The following is a 21,868-nucleotide window of genomic DNA, read 5'->3' as shown; positions in this document are numbered from 1 at the left end:
AGGTGTTATTAGTCAGGGTTCTCCAGAGAAACAGAACCAACAGGAGAGAGAGAGAAAGAGATTTATGATAAGGTATTGGCTCCGACAGTTATGAAGGCTGAGAAATCCCACCGTCTGGTCTGCCTTTGCAAGCTGGAGATGCAGGAAAGCCAGGGGTGTCGTTCGAAGGCCTGAGAGCTGGAGAGTTGATGGTGTCAATTCCAATCCAGGCCTGAAGGCCTGAGAACCAGGAGCACATGAAGGCAGGAGAAGATCTCTATCCAGCTCAGGTAGTCTGGCAGAAAAGGAATTCAAACCTCTTCCTTCTTGTTTTTCTCTGCAGGCCCTCAAGGGACTGCATGATCCCTATCCACATTGGGGAGGACTGTCTGCTTTACTCAGTTTACCAATTCAAATGCTGTTCTCTTCCTTGAAACACCCTCACAGACACACCCAGAAACAATGGTTAACCAGCTATCTGGGTATCTCACAACCCAGTCAAATCAACACACAAAATTAACCATCTTACGATGAAAACAACACTTGCATACCTTAGTGCAGTTACTGCAAAAGGATTTTTCTAGGCCCTCTTCCCATTTAAATATATGCTCCACTATACATATATATACTTACATATACTTAAACTCACATACATGAAGGATGAATGCAGCTCCTACAAATGAACCTGTGCTGTACCAAATACGTAAAATGTGAAATTTGCACACACACTTGTTGCTTTTCAAATCTGCTTAAGTTTATTCTATTTGTTTCTGTAAGTTTATGACATCTCTTCTAAACAGACACTAACGGATCTCTTTTTTCTTCCTCCCTTAGCCAGGCTGATCCTAAAAAGGCCCTGCTAAAGGAGATCACTGGAACTTCCCGGGTCCCTGCCCTAAGCGTGGAGGGTCCTTCTCAAACACTCTTCCATACAGGGCCATAACTAAGACAGGCAAAGGGGCTCTACTTCGGCTCCTCAAGTGTCCATCTCTTGAAATCTGGTCAAAGAAAACAAAGGATTAACTTCAGTGCAGAGTTTAGGTTACAACCTAGATCCCTTCTCTGGCAAGATCACTCCTAAAGCAGTGTAGAATGGTAAAAATCACACAGGATTTGTGTTGGAAGACCCAGGTTCATGTTTCAAGTCTGAAAGTAGAGGGGCTTTGCTTGAAAGTACAGCAAACAAATTTGTTGCACAGGTGGTCAAATAAGATCATGTATAAAAATACGTTCTTCAAACTCATGAAACACTATACAAAATATTAGTTATTAGTATAATTATAACAACTTCTCAAAATAGCATACCCAGAAAAGAAGTTGTAGATGCATTATTTAATGTATTTAATTTGCACCTTCTACACCATGCAAATGACAACATTATTGCCATTATCAGCAATCAATATTTTTGTTTTAGCTTCTCTGTGAATTTACTGTTGCCTTGAATATCGACATCACAATTTTGTTAAAAAAAATGAACCCCAGATTCTCCATCACAGCCTAATGACAATCTAAAACCACAACTTGTATTCCATATCATAGTTCCCACGTCTTTAAAGTGTTTATTGTAGAATGTGAACCACGGTATTGCTATATACTCATTATTTCAAAGATTTTCTTCATGCTGCTCTACCCATCTGCTCTGCTCGAAGGAATTCATCATCCTGCGCACCTTCTACCTCATAATGTCTTTCAGGGGCAAGCTGACTCCCACTTAGAATGAGCTGTGGGAAAACATAATGCGTTCCGAATGTGCCACTGAGAGAGAAGTCCTCAAACTTGGTAAAAGCTGACCCCACAGCTTCTCCACACGTTTCCAGGTCAGTGGTTTGACACTTCAGTAATGTGCACATCTATGGAAGAAAAGAAAAGAGGAGTCAGAAACCTTGCAAATAGTTTCTCAGCTAAATAATGCAATTTCAAACTATAAGGAAATATTTAAATGGCCTCATAAGAAGTATTTTTCAAACTGCAGGTAACAACTTATTAGTGAATCCTAAAATCAATTTAGTGGGTCAGGATTAGCACTTTTTATACTGAAGTCAGATAGAATAGACTAGAATTTTAAAAATCAGAGTCTTTGCACATAATAATAGATATTTATAATCCTATTTTAAATTATTTCATAAACTACTTCAATTAAATATCTTTTTTTTTGTATTCAGTCACACGTCTACTTGGCTACACTGGGTTATGATGTAAATTATCCTTCTTTCTCTGAATTTAGTTGAAGACAATTCAAAAAACACTGTTCTAAACTAAACTGATGGAAAAACAGAGCACACAGAAGTTGCAGCTTTTGAAACCTGAACCTGGCCTGCTGATAACTAATCAATTTGCTTTATGTTTTTGCCTTGCAACTAAAAGAACTAATTCTGTTCTTGCTAAGACTGAACAAATAATGTGTTCTGGGGACGAAATTCAGTGATAACATTACTAATTATAAAATTAGCTAAATCCAGCCCAATTTTCAAAGAAAGGCAATGATGACCTAGAATAAAAACTGATAATAAGACCACTCTAACATATTTAAGCATTTCTAGCTGTAAGTAATATTGGCCTTCTACTGTGTGCAGTCCATCAAAAGCACCTAGAGCATAGACCTCATCTGCTTGCTTCTTAGACATCTTGTAAGTTAAGTGACAACACAGATTTTTCTGGCAAACTGTGTAATTTCCTATATTTCTCTTAAGCTCAGTGAAGGTAAACTCATCAAAATAAATCATCCCCGGAAAATCTGACTGCTCAGAGGAAAACGGTTTGACACTGCTGGCATACGCATGCCAGTCAACAGCTGCAGGGTAGGTGGGCTCACGGCAAGGCTGAGACTTCAGTTCTGATAGCAACAGCTGACCACTCTCTGTTTCTATGTCATAGTGGTACATCTTGACTGCTTCTGGGGTGTAGATTCCACTCCCTACAAGCAACATAAAGAAACACAAACATTGGTTTCAGATTTGTTATGGTAACCAACTAATAGAATATTCCCATGTGGAATTAAATACAAAGTTATTAAAGCATATTTTTAAGATAGATAAGGAGTTAGTTGTTACATTGGCCTAAGTTCCAATTTGACTCTGTGTCCTCCATAAGGTACCACTTGCACTGAAATTATCATTTGACATGGAGGGCATAGTTTTAAGCTAACTTAGCAACAAACTAGAAAATCCCCCAATGTGAAGAATAATTTTAGCTCTCCACTGACGATTTAGTTTATTTGTGTTTGGGATTTGTTATTCAACAAATAACAAAGCAGTTAAGAAGGAAGCCTGCATTACTTTGAACATGGACATTATAAAGGAGAAACTCTAAAAACCTGATTAAGTCAAAAGTGATTTTTATCACTTCAACACTTTTTTTTTTTAATGCTTGAAATATTTTTATTTATTTGTATTTTTTTCTTCCAATTTTCATTTTAGGTATAGAAGGGAAATGTGTGAAGGTTTGTTACATGGGTAAATTGCATGTTGCTGGGGTTTGGTGTGCAAATGATTTTGTCACCCAGGTAGTGAGCATAATATCCAATAGGTAGTTTTTCAGTCATCACCCTCCTCCTACCCTCCACCCTCAACTAAGCCCTGGTGTCTATTGTTTCCCTGTTTGTGTTCATGTGTACTCAATGTTTAACTTCAACTCTTAAGTGAGAACATGTGGTATTTGATTTTCTGTTCCTGTGTTAACTCGCTGAGAGTAATGACCTCCAGTTGCATCCATCTTGTTGCATAGAACATTATTTCATTCTTTTTTATGGCTTTGTAGTATTCCATGGTGTATATGTATCACATTTTCCTTATCCACTTCACTGTTGATGAGCACCTAGGTTGATTCCATGTTATTGCTATTGCAAAAAGTGCTGCAATTAACATACAAGTACATGTGTCTTTATGGTAGAATGTTTTATATTCCTTTAGGTATATACCTATTAATGGGATTGCTGGGTCAAATGGCAGTTCTGTTTTAAGTTGTCTGAGAAATCTCCAAACTGCTTTACACTGTGGCTGAACTAATTTACATTTTCACCAGCAGTGTACAAGCGTTCCCTTTTCTTCACAACCTCGCCAGCATCTGTTTGTTTGTCTTTTATTTTTTTAATCATAGCCATTCTGACTGGAGTGAGGTGGTATCTCATTGTGGTTTTGATTTGCATTTCTCTAATGATTAGTGATGCTGAGCATTTTTACATGCTTGCTGGCCACGTGTATGTCGTCTTTTGAGAAGTGTCTGTTCATGTCCTTTGTCCATTTTTTAATGGGATAGTTTGTTTTTTTTTTTTGTTGATTTGTTTAAGTTCCTTATGGATTCTGGATATTAGATCTCTATGGAATGCATAGTTTGCAAATATTTTCTTCTGCTCTGTAGGTTATCTGTTTACTTTAAACAACAAGATTTATTTCGATATTACTAATGCACATTGGCTAGGAATTTTCTTAGAACTGGCTTTGATTTTTTTATGTGACTTCCTCCAGCTCCAATTTCCTTTCAAGTAAAATTGAGATAATAATGTTTGCCTCCTTTATTCACAAGGACAATGAAGTTTCCTTAAGTAGAAACAAATGCTGTTACTAATTTTGTGATCTTAAAATTGGTAATAAAGTTATTAAACAAAAGTTTGTGGCTTGAAAATCAATGAAGCCTTTTTAAGACTGTCACTCCCACTTGGCACATGCCCACATGTGTTACCTGTCATATGCATGCTGGTGTTGTGGGTATTTGCAGCAAGTAGATTGACTCCCATGGCCTTGGCCCATGCTGAATGGAAGGGAACAGCCGAGAGGAGGGGCAGCGTGTTGTACCATGCTGTGGGGTAGAGAATGCTGCCAACTTGAAACTCATCCACCACCACAACAGCTGGGTCATGAGAAAAAATGTCAAAGCAAGTAAAAATGCCAAACTTCCCAAAGGGAGTGTCAAAAGTCACAAGTTCTGAATCCTTGGAGAAATCGAATTGAATTTCAGGTGCAAAAAGATTGTACTGTTAATAAAAAAGCAAAGAAGAAGAAAATTAATAAGAAAACTGCCAAATAGATGTGATCAATTAAGTCTTTCCCCATTAAATCTTTCCTCCCATGTATGTTGATTTGCAGGTTTAAAATTGTTACACATAGGCCAGGTGTGGTGGCTTACGCCTGTAATCCCAGCACTTTAGGAGGCTGAGGTGGGTGGATCACTTGAGGTCAGGAGTTTGAGACCAGCCTGGCCAATGTGGTGAAACCCTGTCTATACTACAAATGTCAAAAAAATTTAGCCAGGCATGATGGCATGCGCCTATAATCCCAGTTACTCGGAGGCTGAGGCTGGAGGAGCCCCTGAATCCGTGAGGCGGAGGTTGCAGTGAGCCGAGATTGTGCCACTGCACTCCAGCCTGTGCAACAAGGCAAGATTCCATTTCTAACAACAACAACAACAACAATAACAAAATAAAACTGTTACCCATACATTTGTAAAAATCATGCCCACTATACCACCATCTATAAATTTTCTTACTGTGATGTTAATCAAAAAACTTTATCTTTTTTTTACAACCAATGTACATGTACAAACAATATTTAAAATGTGAAAATTTCTATCTTAAAATCACAGGTTGAAATCTTGAATCCTACACTTCTCAGATTGTTTTCCACTGTATTCTTTAAATTTCAACAGCACTACCATGTTAATAAAATAAACTTTGTCATGTGTCCCAATGATACAGCCAGGTTTATAGAAATGAAGTGAAGTCCATTGAAAATTAATTTAGACAATGCAATTGTTACATATTATTAATTAGTAAGCCATTAGTAATTTTATTTTATTTTTCAGCCTGATTCTTTTCCAAAACTCCACTTAACCTGGGCTCAGGAGTACAGCATATGTTTTGCTCAGGTTTTTGTTTGGCCTGTTGTGTGCATGCATGTGCTCTGGGGAGAGCTACTTCCCATCTCTGTGGTCCCTGGAGGCCTCTTGCTCCTCCATTCTTCTCCCATGTGGCGTCTATCCTTCATCCTTTGGTGGTTGGTTCAGGAAAAGCATGTCACCTAATTGAATCAAGGAGTGATAAGGCCTTTGCAGGGTTCTAGGAGGGAGAAATACACCCTTCCTGTAGATTTTGTTGATAAAGATGTGAACTGCGTGTTGCTCCAGCAATGTGGCTTCTAAAAGGAGAGTTGCCCCGAGAAAGAAGCTGTAACAAAGGGCTAGGAGAGCTAGAGGGATGGATGATGACTTTGGAGCCTCTGAGTGTCAGACTTCACTGAAATGAGACCTGTCCTTTCTATGATACAATTTTTACATGTGCACAAGCAAGAAATTGTCTGTATTGTTAAAGCCATTTTCAGCTGAGGTTTTGTTTTCATCGCAATCAAAAAAGTCTTAATGGAATATATGGTAGCTTAGTATGAAATGCTAACAAATTGGGCTAAAAAATGAACCTGATATTAAATCATAAATGAAACAGAAATTTTACTTCTTTTTCAGAGAACATTAAAAGCTTTGTGTGGTTACTGTCACATTCATTTAAATACTGTACCATATTCTGTTTAATGACAAATGCAAACCCAGAACCCCTATATGGAACTGAATTAAATCTCCTTTTCAACTATAATGTAATAATTATAAGATGCATCTATAACAGTTCTCTTCCCAGCATTCAACAAACAGACACACATACATACCACAAGCACACAAAAGAAGTAACAAGTTGAGCTAAGGCACAAGTGATTCTCACCTTACGGTAGCGTGCCACCAGTTTTCCCTGAGAATCAAACACCACATCAGTGTATTGGTAACGGCCATCAGGGGGACACTGAGGGTCACTGGCATTGCATGGCTTCTTGTCCCCAGTATTAGCCACAACATAGATAGAGTTGTCCTTGGCCAGGCAGCTGAGTCTTTGTTGCCCTGGTGTGTTGCCAAATCTAATTCAATAGACATTTCCTCAAACTTACTATATTTTAGTGATTTCTGAAATACCAAAGTGATACTTTATTTGCCCATTACCCATAACACAACAGCTCTAGGTCAAGAAACAACAGAAAATATTTTAAAACTCTCATGTGACATAGTGTTTATCTTCCTGAAAGCTAACCTAATTTACTATGCCAAACTCCAGATTACAGTACAAGACTGAAGGAAAGAAAAGATGGAAGAGGAAGAGGAGGATGAAAAGAAGCAGCACATTCTCTTATGAAGTGCTCCCAGGAAGATAAATGAAGCGCTTGAAATTTAGCAGACTCTGCAAATGGAGAGGACCTTTTCTATAATCCAAGCCATAATTTGTACAAGTTTGCTGATACGAGATGTGGTTGGAAACAGAAATGCCAGGTGACAGTAAATAGTTTGTACCCTCCAGATTGTCTTCTACAGAAAACAAATATAGCGTTAAGTAGTGGAAATGTTAAAAATTAAAATAAAAAATAAAAAGCAATTCACTGTGCTGGCTCAGTTTCCTCATCTGTCAAATGTAAAATAATAGCTTCCTTTCTGCCTTAGTGGATCCACATGAGAAATCCTGAGATAAGTACAGACATGAAATTGTTTTACCAAGTCCATCCATATTAAAGATATTTATCCTTGATATAAGAAAGGGATGTGGCATGGTGATAGCTGGCTTCAAATATTTGAAAGGTTTAATTTATAGGAGATGGGTCATATGTGTGAACATAGCATAGGGTGCACGAAAACAATGAAAGGAAGTTAAAGAGAGGCAGATTTCAGCAGAAAATACAATAAAAAAGGTTTAGCAACCAGCTCACTCTGTCAAATAAATGGATTTGCTAGTCACTAAAATCTTATTATAATATGGTGCATCTAAGCCCTTAGAGTCCATTCCGTTAGCACAGCTTGAAGGACATGGCTGTTTTAATTACAGCCAATCTAATGACCAATTATGAGATCATAAGCCTTCCTTTTTTCACATATTTGCAATGCAAATAGTAATGCCAGCTGCATAAATTGAATGCAATAATGTGTATAGTACACCAGGTACAGTTCTTGGAACCAAGTGAGTGCTCAGTAAATGAAAATTGCTATTATGGATTGTGTGATTAGAGGCCATTCCATGTCTCTCTGTGATCTCACAGCACTTCTGCAATTGAGGTTAAACTAACCTTTGAATAAAAAGGACACATTAATGGCCTACTGGTTTAGACCTTTTCCTTTTATTTTCTTCTAAAAAAAAACAGAGAAATACTACTAATATTCACATTCATTAAGACCTTTAATAAGTTTATCATGTCCTTTGTTTAATTTTTCTTTTCTTGACTGAATAATTTGGGTTATTTAATATTTCCCACTAGTTACTCACGAAAAAAGCCCATGGAACTCTTTGACATGTCAGCATTCTAAATATTTAAACACGCAAGGATGACCGCATGACTCTCCATTATTCTCTTTAGGGATAAATATCACTAGGGAGAAAACTGACTTTCTTTTCCGATACTATCATTATATTAAATACTGGATTTCTCCTTTTTGTAACACAAAACTGAAAGGTTGTCATTTGAATAAGTAGGTGTAAGAGTTCATAATGTTGAAATTTTATCAGTCACTTACTTTCCCAACTTAAAATAATTTATCTATAGCTAATTATCAGATTTATGGGTATCTTTCCCCTGGAAAAGTCAGTTTCATTAGCCCAGTCAAATACAGTACATTTTAGTGTAAGTCTCATGATTTGCAGCAAATAATGATTCATTCCTTCCTGTTCTGGGAAACGCCTCATAAGCAAGTAGATGTTGAGTCATAGTGACATGGTTTCTGTAAACACAGAGCAAGCAATGTTTAGAGAATATTTTTCCAAAGGTAAAATTCCCAGAGTGAGGCTTGACTCACATAGCTGAGCCTGAATGTTGTACCATGAAGCATGACTTTTCAATTAATTTTACATAGGTAAAATTATCAAAGAAGTTTCTCTTTTTGCACAATAGATGTAGTTCTAAACAGGTGCATGCAAATTTAAAATTGGCAAGTTAAATGACTTCTTAACCCATCAATTTTTCCATTTAAAGAAATAATCTTAATCTATTTTAAACAATTAATACAACTAAAACAATCTATTTCATAAATATCATATTAATTATGCATATTTTCTTTAAGAAAGTTATGCCTAAATTACATCTACTAATAATTACTAAAATCTCTCAAAGGACAAGAACATAAAGAAGTTCAGATTCAGTCCCTTCTGCTAAAAAAAAAAGGAATAGTAACAGCTAGCATTGGAGAGTGCATTACAATGTACAAATTCCATGTGTATTACTTCATTACTCTTGTCTACTCTGTAAGAGAATTAAGACAAGGACTCTATTATCCCTGTTTTACAGATAAAGAAACAGAAATGTTAGGCATTTAGGTTATACGCTTACATTACTCAGCTAGGTGGTCGTAAAATGTGGTCCCAGAAGCAGGGCTTCCTTTTTCAAGTCCTGTACAATTTCCATTTGCCATATTGATTGCATTGTAAATGATAGTGATAGCAAAGCTCTTTGGAAACAGGCTCATTCATCTTTTTACTCTTCCTATGAAGAAGGCAGGTGTCCGTGGATGAACCAACTTACTTGTATTTGGGACACAAGTTCTAGATGTTATAACTCTTTCACTTTGTTCAAACCCAGTTAAACACATTTACTATAACAATTGTGTGTATACCTACTATATATATACATATATATATTGTTTTTCTTGAGACTGAGTCTCGTTCTGTCACCCAGGCTGGAGTGCAGTGGCATGATCTCGGCTCACTGCAACCTCTGCCTCCTGGGTTCAAGCAATTCTCCTGCCTCAGCCTCCCAAGTAGCTGGGATTATAGGCATGCACAACCACACCCGGCTAATGTTTATATTTTTTAGTGGAGACGGGGTTTCCCCATGTTGGCCAGGCTGGTCTTGAACTCCTGGCCTCAGGTGATTTGCCCGACTCCACTTCCCAAAGTGCTGGGGTTACAGGCATGAGCCACCGCACCTGGCCTACATCTACTATTTGTTTTAAGACAAAGTCTTACTGTCACCCAGGCTGGAGTGCAGTGATGCAATCATAGCTCACTGCAGCCTCAAACTCCTGGGTTCCAGTGATCCTCCTGCCTCAGCCTCTTGAGTAGCTGGGATTATAGGTGTGCGCCACCACACCTGGGTGATTTTTTAATTTTTATTTTTATTTGCAGATACAGGATCTGGTTTTGCTGCGCAGGCTGATCTCAAAGTTCTGGCTTCAAGCAATCCTCCTGCTTTGGCTTCCCATAGTGATGGGATTACAGCTTTGAGCCACCACGCCTGGTCACAGCCACTTTTCTTTTTTTTTTTTTTTTTTTTTTTTTTTTGGAGATGGAGTCTCGCTCCGTCACCCAGGCTGTAGCGCAGCGGCACGATCTAGGCTCACTGCAAGTTCTGCCTTCTGGGTTCACACCATTCTCCTGCCTCTGCCTCCCAGGTTCACACTATTCTCCTGCCTCAGCCTCCTGAGTAGCTGGGACTATAGGCGCCTGCCACTACGCCCGGCTAATGTTTTTGTATTTTTAGTAGAGACAGGGTTTCACGGTGTTAGCCAGGATGGTCTCGATCTCCCAACCTCGTGATCCGCCCATCTCAGCCTCCCAAAGTGCTGGGATTACAGTCATGAGCCACCGCACCCAGCCTCACACCTACTGTTCTTGAAAGACAATTGCAACAAATAAGCAACCAGTCATCAGTATCTCAAGTCACTTACCAAATAGGAGATATGCCAGATGATATACATTATGAAACATAAGCAGTATCTGCAGATTCAACACTATTTCTTTTCTGTTTTTTTTTTTTTTTTTTGGTTTTTTTTTTTTTTTTGGAGACAGAGTCTCACTCTGTCATTCAAGCAATTCTCCTGCCTCAGCCTCCCGAGTAGCTGGGATTACAGGCAAACACCACCACACCCAGCTAATTTTTGTATTTTAGTAGAGATGGGGTTTTACCATGTTGTCCAGGCTGGTCTCGAACTCCTGATCTCAAGTGATCCGCTCACCTCAGCCTCCCAAAGTGCTGGAAAGCAAATAGAACAAAGCCTGAGGTATCACATTACCCAAGGTTACAGTAACCAAAACAACATGGTACTGTTAGAAAAACAGACACACAGACCATAGAACAGAATAGAGAACCTAGAAACAAAGCTGCATACCTACAACCCTCTGTAACTCAAACAAAGTTCACAAAAATAAGCATGGGGAAAGGACTCCTTATTCAACAAAAGGTGCTGGAATATCTGGCTAGCCATATGCAGAAGATTGAAACTGGACCCCTATCTTTCACCATATACAAAAATTAACTCAAAATGGATGAAAGATTTAAATTTATGACCTCAAACTATAAGAATCCTAGAAGAGGCCGGGCGCAGTGGCTCAAGCCTGTAATCCCAGCACTTTGGGAGGCCGAGACGGGCGGATCACGAGGTCAGGAGATCGAGACCATCCTGGCTAACACTGTGAAACCCCCATCTCTACTAAAAAATACAAAAAACTAGCCAGGCGAGGTGGCGGGCGCCTGTAGTCCCAGCTACTCAGGAGGCTGAGGCAGGAGAATGGCGTGAACCCGGGAGGCGGAGCTTGCAGTGAGCTGAGATCCAGCCACTGCACTCTAGCCCGGGCGACAGAGTGAGACTCCGTCTCAAAAAAAAAAAAAAAAAAAAAAGGAATCCTAGAAGAAAATCTAAGAAACACCATTCTGGACATCAATCTTGGAAAATAATTTATGACTAAGTCCTCAAAAGCAATTGCAACAAAAACAAAAATTGACACGTAGGACCTAATTTAACTAAAGAGCTCTGTACAGCAAAAGCCAACTATCAACAGAGTAAGTAGACAGCCTACAGAATGGGAGAAAACATTTGCAAACTAGGCATCTAACAAAGAGGTCTAATATCCAGAATCCATAAGGAACTTAATAAGCAAAAACAAAACAAACAACTTGATTGAAAAGTGGGCAAAAGACATGAACAGACACTTCTCAAAAAAGGACATACAAGTGGCTAACAAACACATGAACAAACACTCAACACTTATCATCAGAGAAATGCCAAGCAAAACTACAATGAGATATCTCTCACGCCAGTCAGAATGACTATTAACAAAAAGTCAAATAATAAAAGATGCTATGGAGAAAAGGGAATGCTTATACACTGTTGGTGGAAATGTAAATTAGTTCAGCTATTGTGGAAAGCAGTTTGGAGATTTCTCAGAGAACTTAAAACACAGCAGCCATTTGACTCACAATCCCATTACTAGGTATATGCCCAAAGGAAAGGAAATCATTCTACCAAAGAGACTGATGCACTTGTATGTTGATCGCAGCACTTTTCACAACAGCAAAGATATGGAATTAACCTAGGTGCCCAAGAAAGAACAAAATCATGTCTTTTGCAGCAACAAAGGACATTATCCTCAGCGAGTTAACACAGAAACAGAAAACCAAATACTGCATGTTATCACTTATAAGTGGGAGCTAAGCATTGGGAACTTATGACCGTAAACATGGAAACAATAGAAACTGGGAACTAATAGAGGGGGGCAGAGGGAGGAAGGCAAGGACTGAAAACCTTCCTATTGGATACTATGCTGGGTGGCACGATCATTGTACCCCAATCCTCAGCGTCATGCAATTCGCCCATGTAACAAACCTGCACATGTACTCCTTCAATCTAAAATAAAAGTTGAAATTACAGAAAAAAAAAGGGAGCATCTACATCCTATGCCACAGATTGACTATTTATCAACACAAGTACCAGTCAAATTCAGTGAATTTACTGTTGATGTTTTACAACATCACAATTTTTTGTTTAGAAATTAATTATATGACATCACCTCCAGGGGTCTCTACACGGAATCCAGTTCACTCCAGGGTCTGGTATATCCTCCAAATAAGGGTAAATGCTCTCCCTGGTGAAGACCCAACCATAGATTCCATCTTCTGGGGTCACAATGATATGTGCACCCTGCTCAAAACAAGTGGGGCAAAAAAGTTTCTCATGAATTCCAAATACTCTTTTATCAAACTGCAAGTCTCCTTTACAAGTATAAAAGGATAATACCCGCTTCGCTGCCAGCTTAACTGCTTTCTCCAAAACATCTATGTTCTTGTTCATCGGGAGCAAACCTTCTTCTTTTGAAACAGGGGTTTCTGTTCTGTTTGGTAATATCACTGTATGCTCATATACTGCAGCAATAAAAGTGTCCAATGCACCAACACTCAAGGCAAGGAGGGCAACAACTGCCACACATTTTGGAAAATATGATCCAATCATAACTAAAATTTAGTGATCTTTGAAAAACAAACTCAGATTCTTAAACATTTTGTTTCACTGGAAAAACTTAACGTTAAATCTCTTCCGGCAATTGGCTGTTTATATTTTCTTATACATACATTACACAACACAGCACTGAGAAAAGATGTTGTGCAAGAAAAATGAGAGCTGGGACACAATCGGATTGACTCAAGTGTACAGTGCAGTTGTTGACATCGTTCAGAGTGAACTCAACACTAAAAGAGTGAGCCAACCAGATGAATTCACCCCAGTTCAAAACACACTGGCAGTTGAAGTCTTTGTTTTTAATAAAAAAAGGTTTCCCTGGTAAGCCAATATTTCTATTAAAAGGGCCAATGCTGGACTGTTCCAGAAGGTAGTCATCATAGCAACAATTTGTTGAGCACTCTGCTTACATATTTATATGGCCATTTCCATTTGAAAGGCCCTTGTTCTCCATCTGTCTAAGTTGCAACTCCCCTAGAGTACTCCCAAATCCACCCCAGTCCTAAGTGATATTTCTGAACTCCTATAGCATTTTTTTCTGTTTTGCTGAATGTCTCTCACTCCTTACTGTTATCTTGACCTTTAATTTAAATATTATACCAATACTTAATATTGTATATGCATGTTTTGTCTTCTTAAAGAGATTAAAAAGAAACTTGATGTTTTCTTTCAGAACATCCATGTCCAATAAACATCTAGATAGAGATGGTGTATCCTGGGATGTGGCCCCTAGAGGGTAAGGGAAGTGTCCTGCTCACTGTTGAACCTCATCACCCTGGTACATGTGTGACAGATGGTGAAAGGTCAATATATGAATGAATGTTGAATGAAGGAATCTACTACCTGATGGACCAGTCTATTCCACCTTTGAACATTGCCAATTTTAAGAACATTCTTTCTTGTTATTGAGATGCAATTTACTTCACCTGTGTTCTACAGTTTAAACTTGCTTCCATTTGAAGACTAATCAATAATTCAAAAAGTGTTAAGTTCTCTCTCAATTCTTTTATTTTTTAAACATATCATCCTTATAAGTCCCTTAAGGGCAAGGTCACATTATAATTCTCTGCTGCTTTATAGAATTTTATACTGTGCTAAGCTCTGTAAATGTTTTTTGATTAGTTAAATTCAATTCCCTCACCTAATTTTGGATTGAATCCCCTTGTTTGAATATGAGTTAATTTAAAATGCAGAAATTTTTTTAAAGTTTAAACATCTGATTCTAGAACAATTAACACTGCTTCTCCCTCTTGAAATTCTTTCTAAGATCTAAGGAAACTTGTAAGTTATGGAGATTTGTGTCTATTGGGTTTGGTTTGGTTCTATAATTCAAAGTTCCTTGATTTCAATAAACTTTTCCATTATCCAAATATTTCTGCTCCCAGGTACCCCATGGTGTTTCCATATGACCTTATGCCCTGATACCATTTCAGGGCATAAGGACATGTGAACATAAATTCAGCCCTAAGTTCTGAATTTATGTCTGACATAAATTATTTTCATCAGACATCAAACATAAATTCTTTTCGAAATAAATTTCTGAGGAGAAGAAGGAAACCATGTAAGACAGATGGATTGATCTGGTATCAGAAGAAAACAATTTTCATATTTCAAGTTGAAATTCTAACTCTTTTCTTGGTTCACCTGAATTTCTGAATAGAATCAAAAGGAAACAAATAGGAGTTCCCCTTCATTCTCCCAGTCCCTAGTTCCAGGAAATGTACCAGCTTTTTATTATGTTGAAATCAATAGAAACTTGAGTTACATATTTTATTACCCAATGCTGTTAGTAACGCCTTTGCTTCATAGGTGTATAAGGTTGCAGATGCAAATTATTTGAAACACTGTATTGGTACATAATCCTTACGACAGTCTGGCATTATTGAAGGATTAAGAAGTTTAGAGTCAGAAGTTTTGTATTACAGTAAATATAATTCTTCTTTTAAATATGTAAGGGACACATTTTAAAGGAGACAAGAGGTGCTGAAATAACATCTCTAAGAGTGTATTGGCTTTCCCCAAATATTTATTTCTAACATTCATTGTAAAACCTCCTCTCCATTCTCCTTATCAAGATCCTGACCCCATGAACAATATTTCCTCTTTCAGGCTCTCCATCAGCCTCTCTGATCCCACTCCTCCGACCCTAGCCCTCAATACTGTAATCCATTAGCGTTCCCTTGACCACTGCTATCATTAATTAAAATAATTCCCATGCATATGTTGAATCAAAGCAGAGAGTAAGAGCTTTCTTTCTCTTGGTTCCATTTTATATTTTGTGTTCTTAGCTAAAAGTACTCTTCTTATAACATGATCACTGTTGCTCTGATCCTGAAATGATTCTGACCAAATCCTGCCTTTCGAGCTCAAATCCATTGCCTCCCCAGTCTTGTTGCTATTCCCTTCTCTAAACTCTGAATGCACTTATGGCCAGTAGCCACATTGTTATTCACTGTTTTCCAATCCCTTACTCTACCCTCTCACCTGGCCCCAGGTTTTTTTCTACTTCATAACTTCAACTATCTTCTTTTTTTTTTTTTTTTTTTTTGAGACGGAGTCTCGCTCTGTCGCCCAGGCTGGAGTGCAGTGGCCGGATCTCAGCTCACTGCAAGCTCCGTCTCCCGGGTTTACGCCATTCTCCTGCCTCAGCCTCCCGAGTAGCTGGGACTACAGGCGCCCGCCACGTCGCCCGGCTATTTTTTTGTATTTTTTAGTAGAGACAGGGTTTCACCGGGTTAGCCAGGATGGTCTCGATCTCCTGACCTCGTGATCCGCCCGTCTCAGCCTCCCAAAGTGCTGGGATTACAGGCTTGAGCCACCGCGCCCGGCCTACTTCAACTATCTTCTAATGAAAGGATAATGACTGTGTCTCTATCTTCAGCTCAAACTTCTGTTCTGAACTTCAGGCCTATTTATTCAGCTCAGAAGAGCTCCCTTCCACAAGCTCCCACCAGGTATCAACCCACCTGCCAGCCATCTGGACCTGTAAATACTGCCTCCCACCATCCTTACTATAAATGACTGCTCTTGACCCTATTTAAGTCTACCCCCATCCTTGAGCACTGGATCCCAAGGACATTGCTCTAGAAGTTAGGCCCTCTTACTTTTTTGTTTGTTTGTTTTGGACACAGGATCTCACTCTGTCACCCAGGATCTAGTGTAATGGTGCAGTCTTGGCTCTCTGCAACCTCCACCTCCCAGGTTCAAAAGATTCTCCTGCCTCAGTCTCCCAAGTAGCTGGGACTACAGGCACCCGTCCCCACACCTGGCTACTTTTTGTATTTTTAGCAGAGACGGAGTTTTACCATGTTGGCCAGGGTGGTCTCAAACTCCTGATCTCAAGTGATCTGCTCACCTCAGCCTCTCAAAATGCTGGGATTATATGCATGAACCACCATGCTCGGTTTTTTTTTTTTTTTTTTTTTTTTTTTTTGGAGATGGAAACTTGCTCCATCACCCAGACTGGAGTGCAGTGGCACAATCTTGGCTCACTGCAACCTCCGTCTCCCAGGTTCAAGCAATTCTCCTCCCTCAGTCTCCCGAGTAGCTGGACTTACAGGTGCACATCACCATGCCTGGCTGATTTTTGTATTTTCAGTAGAGACAGGGTTTCGCCATATTAGCCAGGCTATTCTCGAACTCCTGACCTCAAGTGATCCACCCACCTTGGCCTCCCAAAGAGCTGGGATTAGAGGCATGAACCACCGTGCCCAGCCCCGTTACTGTTTATCACCAATTTTTCTTTCTCTATTGGATACAATAAAGAAAACACAAGTATCCTATTATATATTCTATAACTATCTGGTAATATTTTCTATCTAAAAAAAAAAAAAAAAAAACCCTCTTGATCTGACATCCCCTTCCAGGTCCTGCCCCATTTCTCAGCTTTATTTTACAACAAAACTCCTTTCCACCATGGCGTGTACTTCTTGCCTCAATTCCTGTCCTCCCAACAGGATTTTACCCCCATGACTTCATTGCCTTGTCCAGTTGCCATTAATCTCCCTATTACTAAGTTCAATGTCAGTTCTCAGTCTCATCTCACTTGACGTCTTGGTAGTATTTGACACAGTTGCCATTATCCCATTCTTAATGTGCTTTCTTCTTCACATTCTTTCGGTTTTCCTCTTTCTTTCTTCTTGGCTTTTGTATTTGTTTACTTTGTTTTGTTTCTTTGGACTTTTTTTTTTCTGGTTTCTACTCATGATCCCTGACTTGGCAATATTGGTGCACCCTGGGGCCCCAACCTTTGGAAGTCTTCTGTTCCAATCTACACTCACTTCCTAGGTGATTACATCCATTTCATCTGTTTAAATACCATCTATATATTTAATATTAGTGACTCACAGATTTATATATCTATCTCAAACCTCTCTTGAGAACTCTAGACTCTTATGTCTAGTAACAGTCTACTCAAAATCTCCACTTGGATGTATGAAGGCTTATCTGATCAGCATGAACAAAACTGAGCTCCTGACTTTCTCCTCCTGATGCTCTTTGACCAGTAGTCTTTCAGATCTCAATTAATGACTTCTCTCATCTCCCTTTTGTTCAGGTCAAAACCCTTGGAGTCATCCTTACTTCTTTCTATCTCTCTCAGTCTACACACGTTCAAGCAAGTAGTCTTTTACTATAGCAACTGTAGTCCAAGCCATCATTATCACTAGTCTGGATTATTCCCAAACCCTCTCACCTGGTTTTTGTACCACTACTTCTACTTTTGCACAAAAACAATCAGAGCCATTCTATTAAAATGTAAGACTAATCATGTCATTCCTCTGCTCAAAACCTATCAATGGCCTGGGCACAGTGACTCACACCTGTAATCCCAGCACTTTGGGAAGCCAAGGTGGGCGGATCACCTGAGGTCAGGAGTTTGAGACCAGCTTGACCAAAATAGAGAAACCCCGTCTCTACTAAAAATACAAAATTAGCTGAGCATAGTGGCATGCACCTATAATCCCAGCTACGTGGGAGGCTGAGGCAGGAGAATCACTTGAACCTGGGAGTCAGAGGTTGCAGTGAGCCGAGATCGCAACATTGCCCTCCAGCCTGGGCAACAAGAGTGAAACTCTGTCTCAAACAAACAAACAAACAAAAAAATTATCAATGGCATTCAGCTTTACTCAGAGTAAAAGGCCAAGTTCCTACAATGCCTAAAAGAACCACTATAAGCTGTCACTTCTAACAATTCCCACTACTTTTCCCATGTTCACTCCGCTCCAGTTGCATTGACTTCTTTGTTGTTCCTCAAGCATGTCCCCGTACTGACTCCACTACCCTTAGGGGACTGCTGCAGTTGGCTCCTACCTGGCCACTTTGCCTTTAGAACTTCCTCCTCCACTCCATCCTTCAAACAACCATCAAATTTATCTAGTTTTTAAACTGTTTAGTCCCTCATGGCTACTTGACTCTAAAACTCTTCAATGTGTCTTTCTCTCAGCTTCTAGACAAAGTCTAGACTTCATTTGTGTTTCAATAATCTGGCTCTGGACTATCTCTCCAGTCTTATTTTTTACATTGTCTGTCCTTATCCTTCCTCCTTGCATCCTCTTCCTCCCTAATACATTAAACACTGCCTGAAGCATACTTCCATGTCTTTGCATGCATGACTAACTCTATCTTAGATGCCCTGATTATCTTATTCTGTTTGTCTGTGACATTTTTCTGGTCTTCCAAGGTAGAATTGATCCATTTCTGGTCCTTGTATTGATCACAGCACTATCATATTCTATGAGTTTTATTATATGTAGTAAATGAGATCCTTGAAAATGCTTAGCACAGTGTGAGACATATTCTAAATGCTCATTATTTAATTGCTATGATAATGAGTGGTAATGATGATGGTGGTAGTGATGCTTTATCTCTTCTTCTAGACTGAGATCTTTCAGAAATAGAATGTTTGTTTTATTTATCACCATTCAGCACAGGACTTGCCTGACCTAAAGTAGGCATCCAAAAATTCATTTGACAGTTTAAGATGCACAAGAAGACATGTACAAGGATGCTCAGAGAAGTTTTAGTTATAATAGAAAATAATACTAATAATAATTGTAGTAAACAAACAACTAAAAAAGTAGAAAACTTAAGTATGTGTTAAACTTGACCATGCAACAAAAGTCCAGGTACAAAGTTCTTCAACATGATGATGCAGAGTCAGCTAACATTGCTTTATGGTTCTGCGTTCAGCTTATTACTGAGAAATCACATAAGCACCACAAAGTACATTATATATTTGAGATAAAGGACATATACTGACACCAAACCTGCGTTTTCACAGAGACATAGCCAAAGATCATGGCTTCAGTAACTTTCTTACAGTGAAGATGCCAGGTCAAAGAAAGTCCATGTCAGTTCACATCACTACACGTCACCACTGCATGTTAGAGAAAGCCCAAAATAGGCATGCTACCTGCCTACTGATGGCTGGTTGAGGGGCCATGATCACATGCCTGGGTCTACCACTGCATCACGGCTGAATGCAACCACATTTTGTATGTTAGCACATCATCTGGTTTACCCACAGTTTCCATGCAGCAGGCCTGGCCATAATCACCATATTCATCAACGGCAGAATGGACAAATGAATAATACTTTATCTGTTGAACCAGGCAAGATGCAACCAGAAAACAGAAACCATCCCAATAATTTTAAGAAAATTTAATATAAAGATCTGACCCAACAGGTATTTGATGAATGAAGGGCAAAAGATGAACACTGGGGTAACTCTGAGATGGTAACTACGGGAAGCAGCTACCACTCCTAGTGTGTGAACAGATGGAAGAAGAGAGTGTTAGAAGCTGGAAAGTGGCTGGAGGTGCCTGTGGAGTTGAGGCTCAGGAGTGGGAGAAGAGGGTGCTTTCCAGCTGGTGCTGATGAATCAGATCCTCATAGGGCCCCCATGGAGCTAGACCTCAGTACTGGCTGGTGCTGGTATTTTTGAAGAATGGCAATAATGCTGGTTCTGAGAGTGTGGGGAAAAAAACCTAGAAACAACGGCTGCTAGAACAAACTACTGCTGCCAGGTACAATACCGTGGTTGGGAAGACACCGATAGGTCAGCTAACAGGACAAGTCCCTTTCCTCTTCCAACGTAAGTGTCCCTCTAGTACCTCCTACTGGCAAAACTTAGCAGGGAGCAGCCAACGAAAGAGAAGTATTTGCTTAGTCACAGAATCACAAAAAAAGAATATGAAAGAGTGGGTTTGGAGCTGAGAGATAATAACTTAGTAATCTGTATATCCGTATAACTGTGCACCATGAAGCAGTGAAAACAGTGCACCATAAAGCAGTGAAAATGGATGAAATAGAGCAATGCTCTTTTACATGGGCTAAGCTCACGATGTTGAGTATAAAAATAAGAAACATGCAAAATGTGAATAATTTACCATATATAGAATACACATTTGAAAAAGATGCAAAATTGTACTAAGTAGGATTGTGTATGTATATAGAAGTCATGGGAATAATCTATCACTATCTTAGGAGAGGGAGTTCCTCAGGGGTAAGGGGATGGGAACAAGAAGAGACATGCTGGGGCTGGGACACAGAGGCTTCTACTCTATTCATATTGTCTTATTGCATAAGCTGGGCTGTGGGTCTGTGGGTGATTGTCATGCAAAACGATCTGTGTGTCAGAAACATCTGCAGAAATAAAATGTTTAAATAACTTGGAATATGCATTTTTTCTTTTTTTGAGAAAGAGTCTCACTCTGTTGCCCAACCTGGAGTGTAGTGGCAGGATCTAAGCTCATTACAACCTCTGCCTCCTGGGTTCAAGAGATCCACCCACCTCAGCCTCCCAAGCAGTTGGAACTACAGGTTCCCACCACCACACCCAGTTCATTTTTGTACTTTTAATAGAGATAGGGTTTCACCATGTTGGCCAGGGTGGTCTTGAACTCCTGACCTCAAGTAATCTACCCACCTCAGCCTCCCAAAGTGCTGGGATTACAGGTGTGAGCCACCACGCCCGGCTGAGTTTTATTTTATATGATTGTTAGTTGCATAAATATTTTCTTTCAAGAAGTGTCTGTTCATGCCCTTTGCCCACTTTTTAATGGGGTTGTTCACTTTTTTTTCTTGTGGAATAAAATGTTCCTTGTAGATTCCGGATATTGGACATTTGTCAGATGGATAGATTGCAAATTTTTTTTTTTTTTTTTTTTTTTTTTTGAGATGGAGTCTAGCTTTGTTGCCAGGCTGGAGTACAGTGACGCAATCTCAGCTCACTGCCACCTCCGCCTGCTGGGTTCAAGCTATTCTCCTGCCTCAGCCTCTCGAGTAACTGGGATTACAGGCATGTGCCACCACACCCAGCTAATTTTTTTTTTTTTTTTTTTTTTTTTTTTTTTTTTGTAGAAACAGGATTTCATTAAGTTACCCAGGATGGTCTCGATCTCCTGACCTCATGATCCGCCTGTCTCGACCTCCCCAAGTGCTGGGATTACAGACATGAGCCACCGCGCCCAGTCTGATTGCAAAATTTTTGTTTAAGTTCCTTGTAGATTCTGGATATTGAACCTTTGTCAGAAGGATAGATTGCAAAAATTTTCTTCCATTCCATGGTTTGTCTGTTCACTCTGATGATAGCTTCTTTGCTGTGCAGAAGCTCTTCAGTTTAATTAGATTTCATTTGTCAATTTTTGCTTTT

The 21,868-nt window shown here is 39.3% G+C and overlaps 1 protein-coding gene across 1 annotated transcript; it reads right to left on the bottom strand.

Moving 5' to 3' along the window:
• Nucleotides 1-711: 711 nt before the first annotated feature.
• On the bottom strand, nucleotides 712-14,201 carry LOC104657995 (vascular non-inflammatory molecule 3). Its single transcript, XM_030928805.1, has 6 exons — nucleotides 12,770-14,201; nucleotides 6,680-6,869; nucleotides 4,657-4,948; nucleotides 2,502-2,893; nucleotides 1,656-1,829; nucleotides 712-977 (listed from the first exon to the last, which is right to left on the bottom strand). Exons 1-6 carry the CDS (start codon nucleotides 13,207-13,209, stop codon nucleotides 849-851), a joined length of 1,617 nt encoding a protein of 538 aa, XP_030784665.1. The 5' UTR covers nucleotides 13,210-14,201; the 3' UTR covers nucleotides 712-848.
• Nucleotides 14,202-21,868: the final 7,667 nt, after the last annotated feature.

The sequence above is a fragment of the Rhinopithecus roxellana genome, chromosome 4 (genome assembly GCF_007565055.1).
Source record: "Rhinopithecus roxellana isolate Shanxi Qingling chromosome 4, ASM756505v1, whole genome shotgun sequence".
Classification (NCBI taxonomy): Eukaryota; Metazoa; Chordata; class Mammalia; order Primates; family Cercopithecidae; genus Rhinopithecus; species Rhinopithecus roxellana.
Note: the sequence above shows the minus strand (reverse complement) of the source record. Positions and strands in the feature narration are given on the sequence as shown.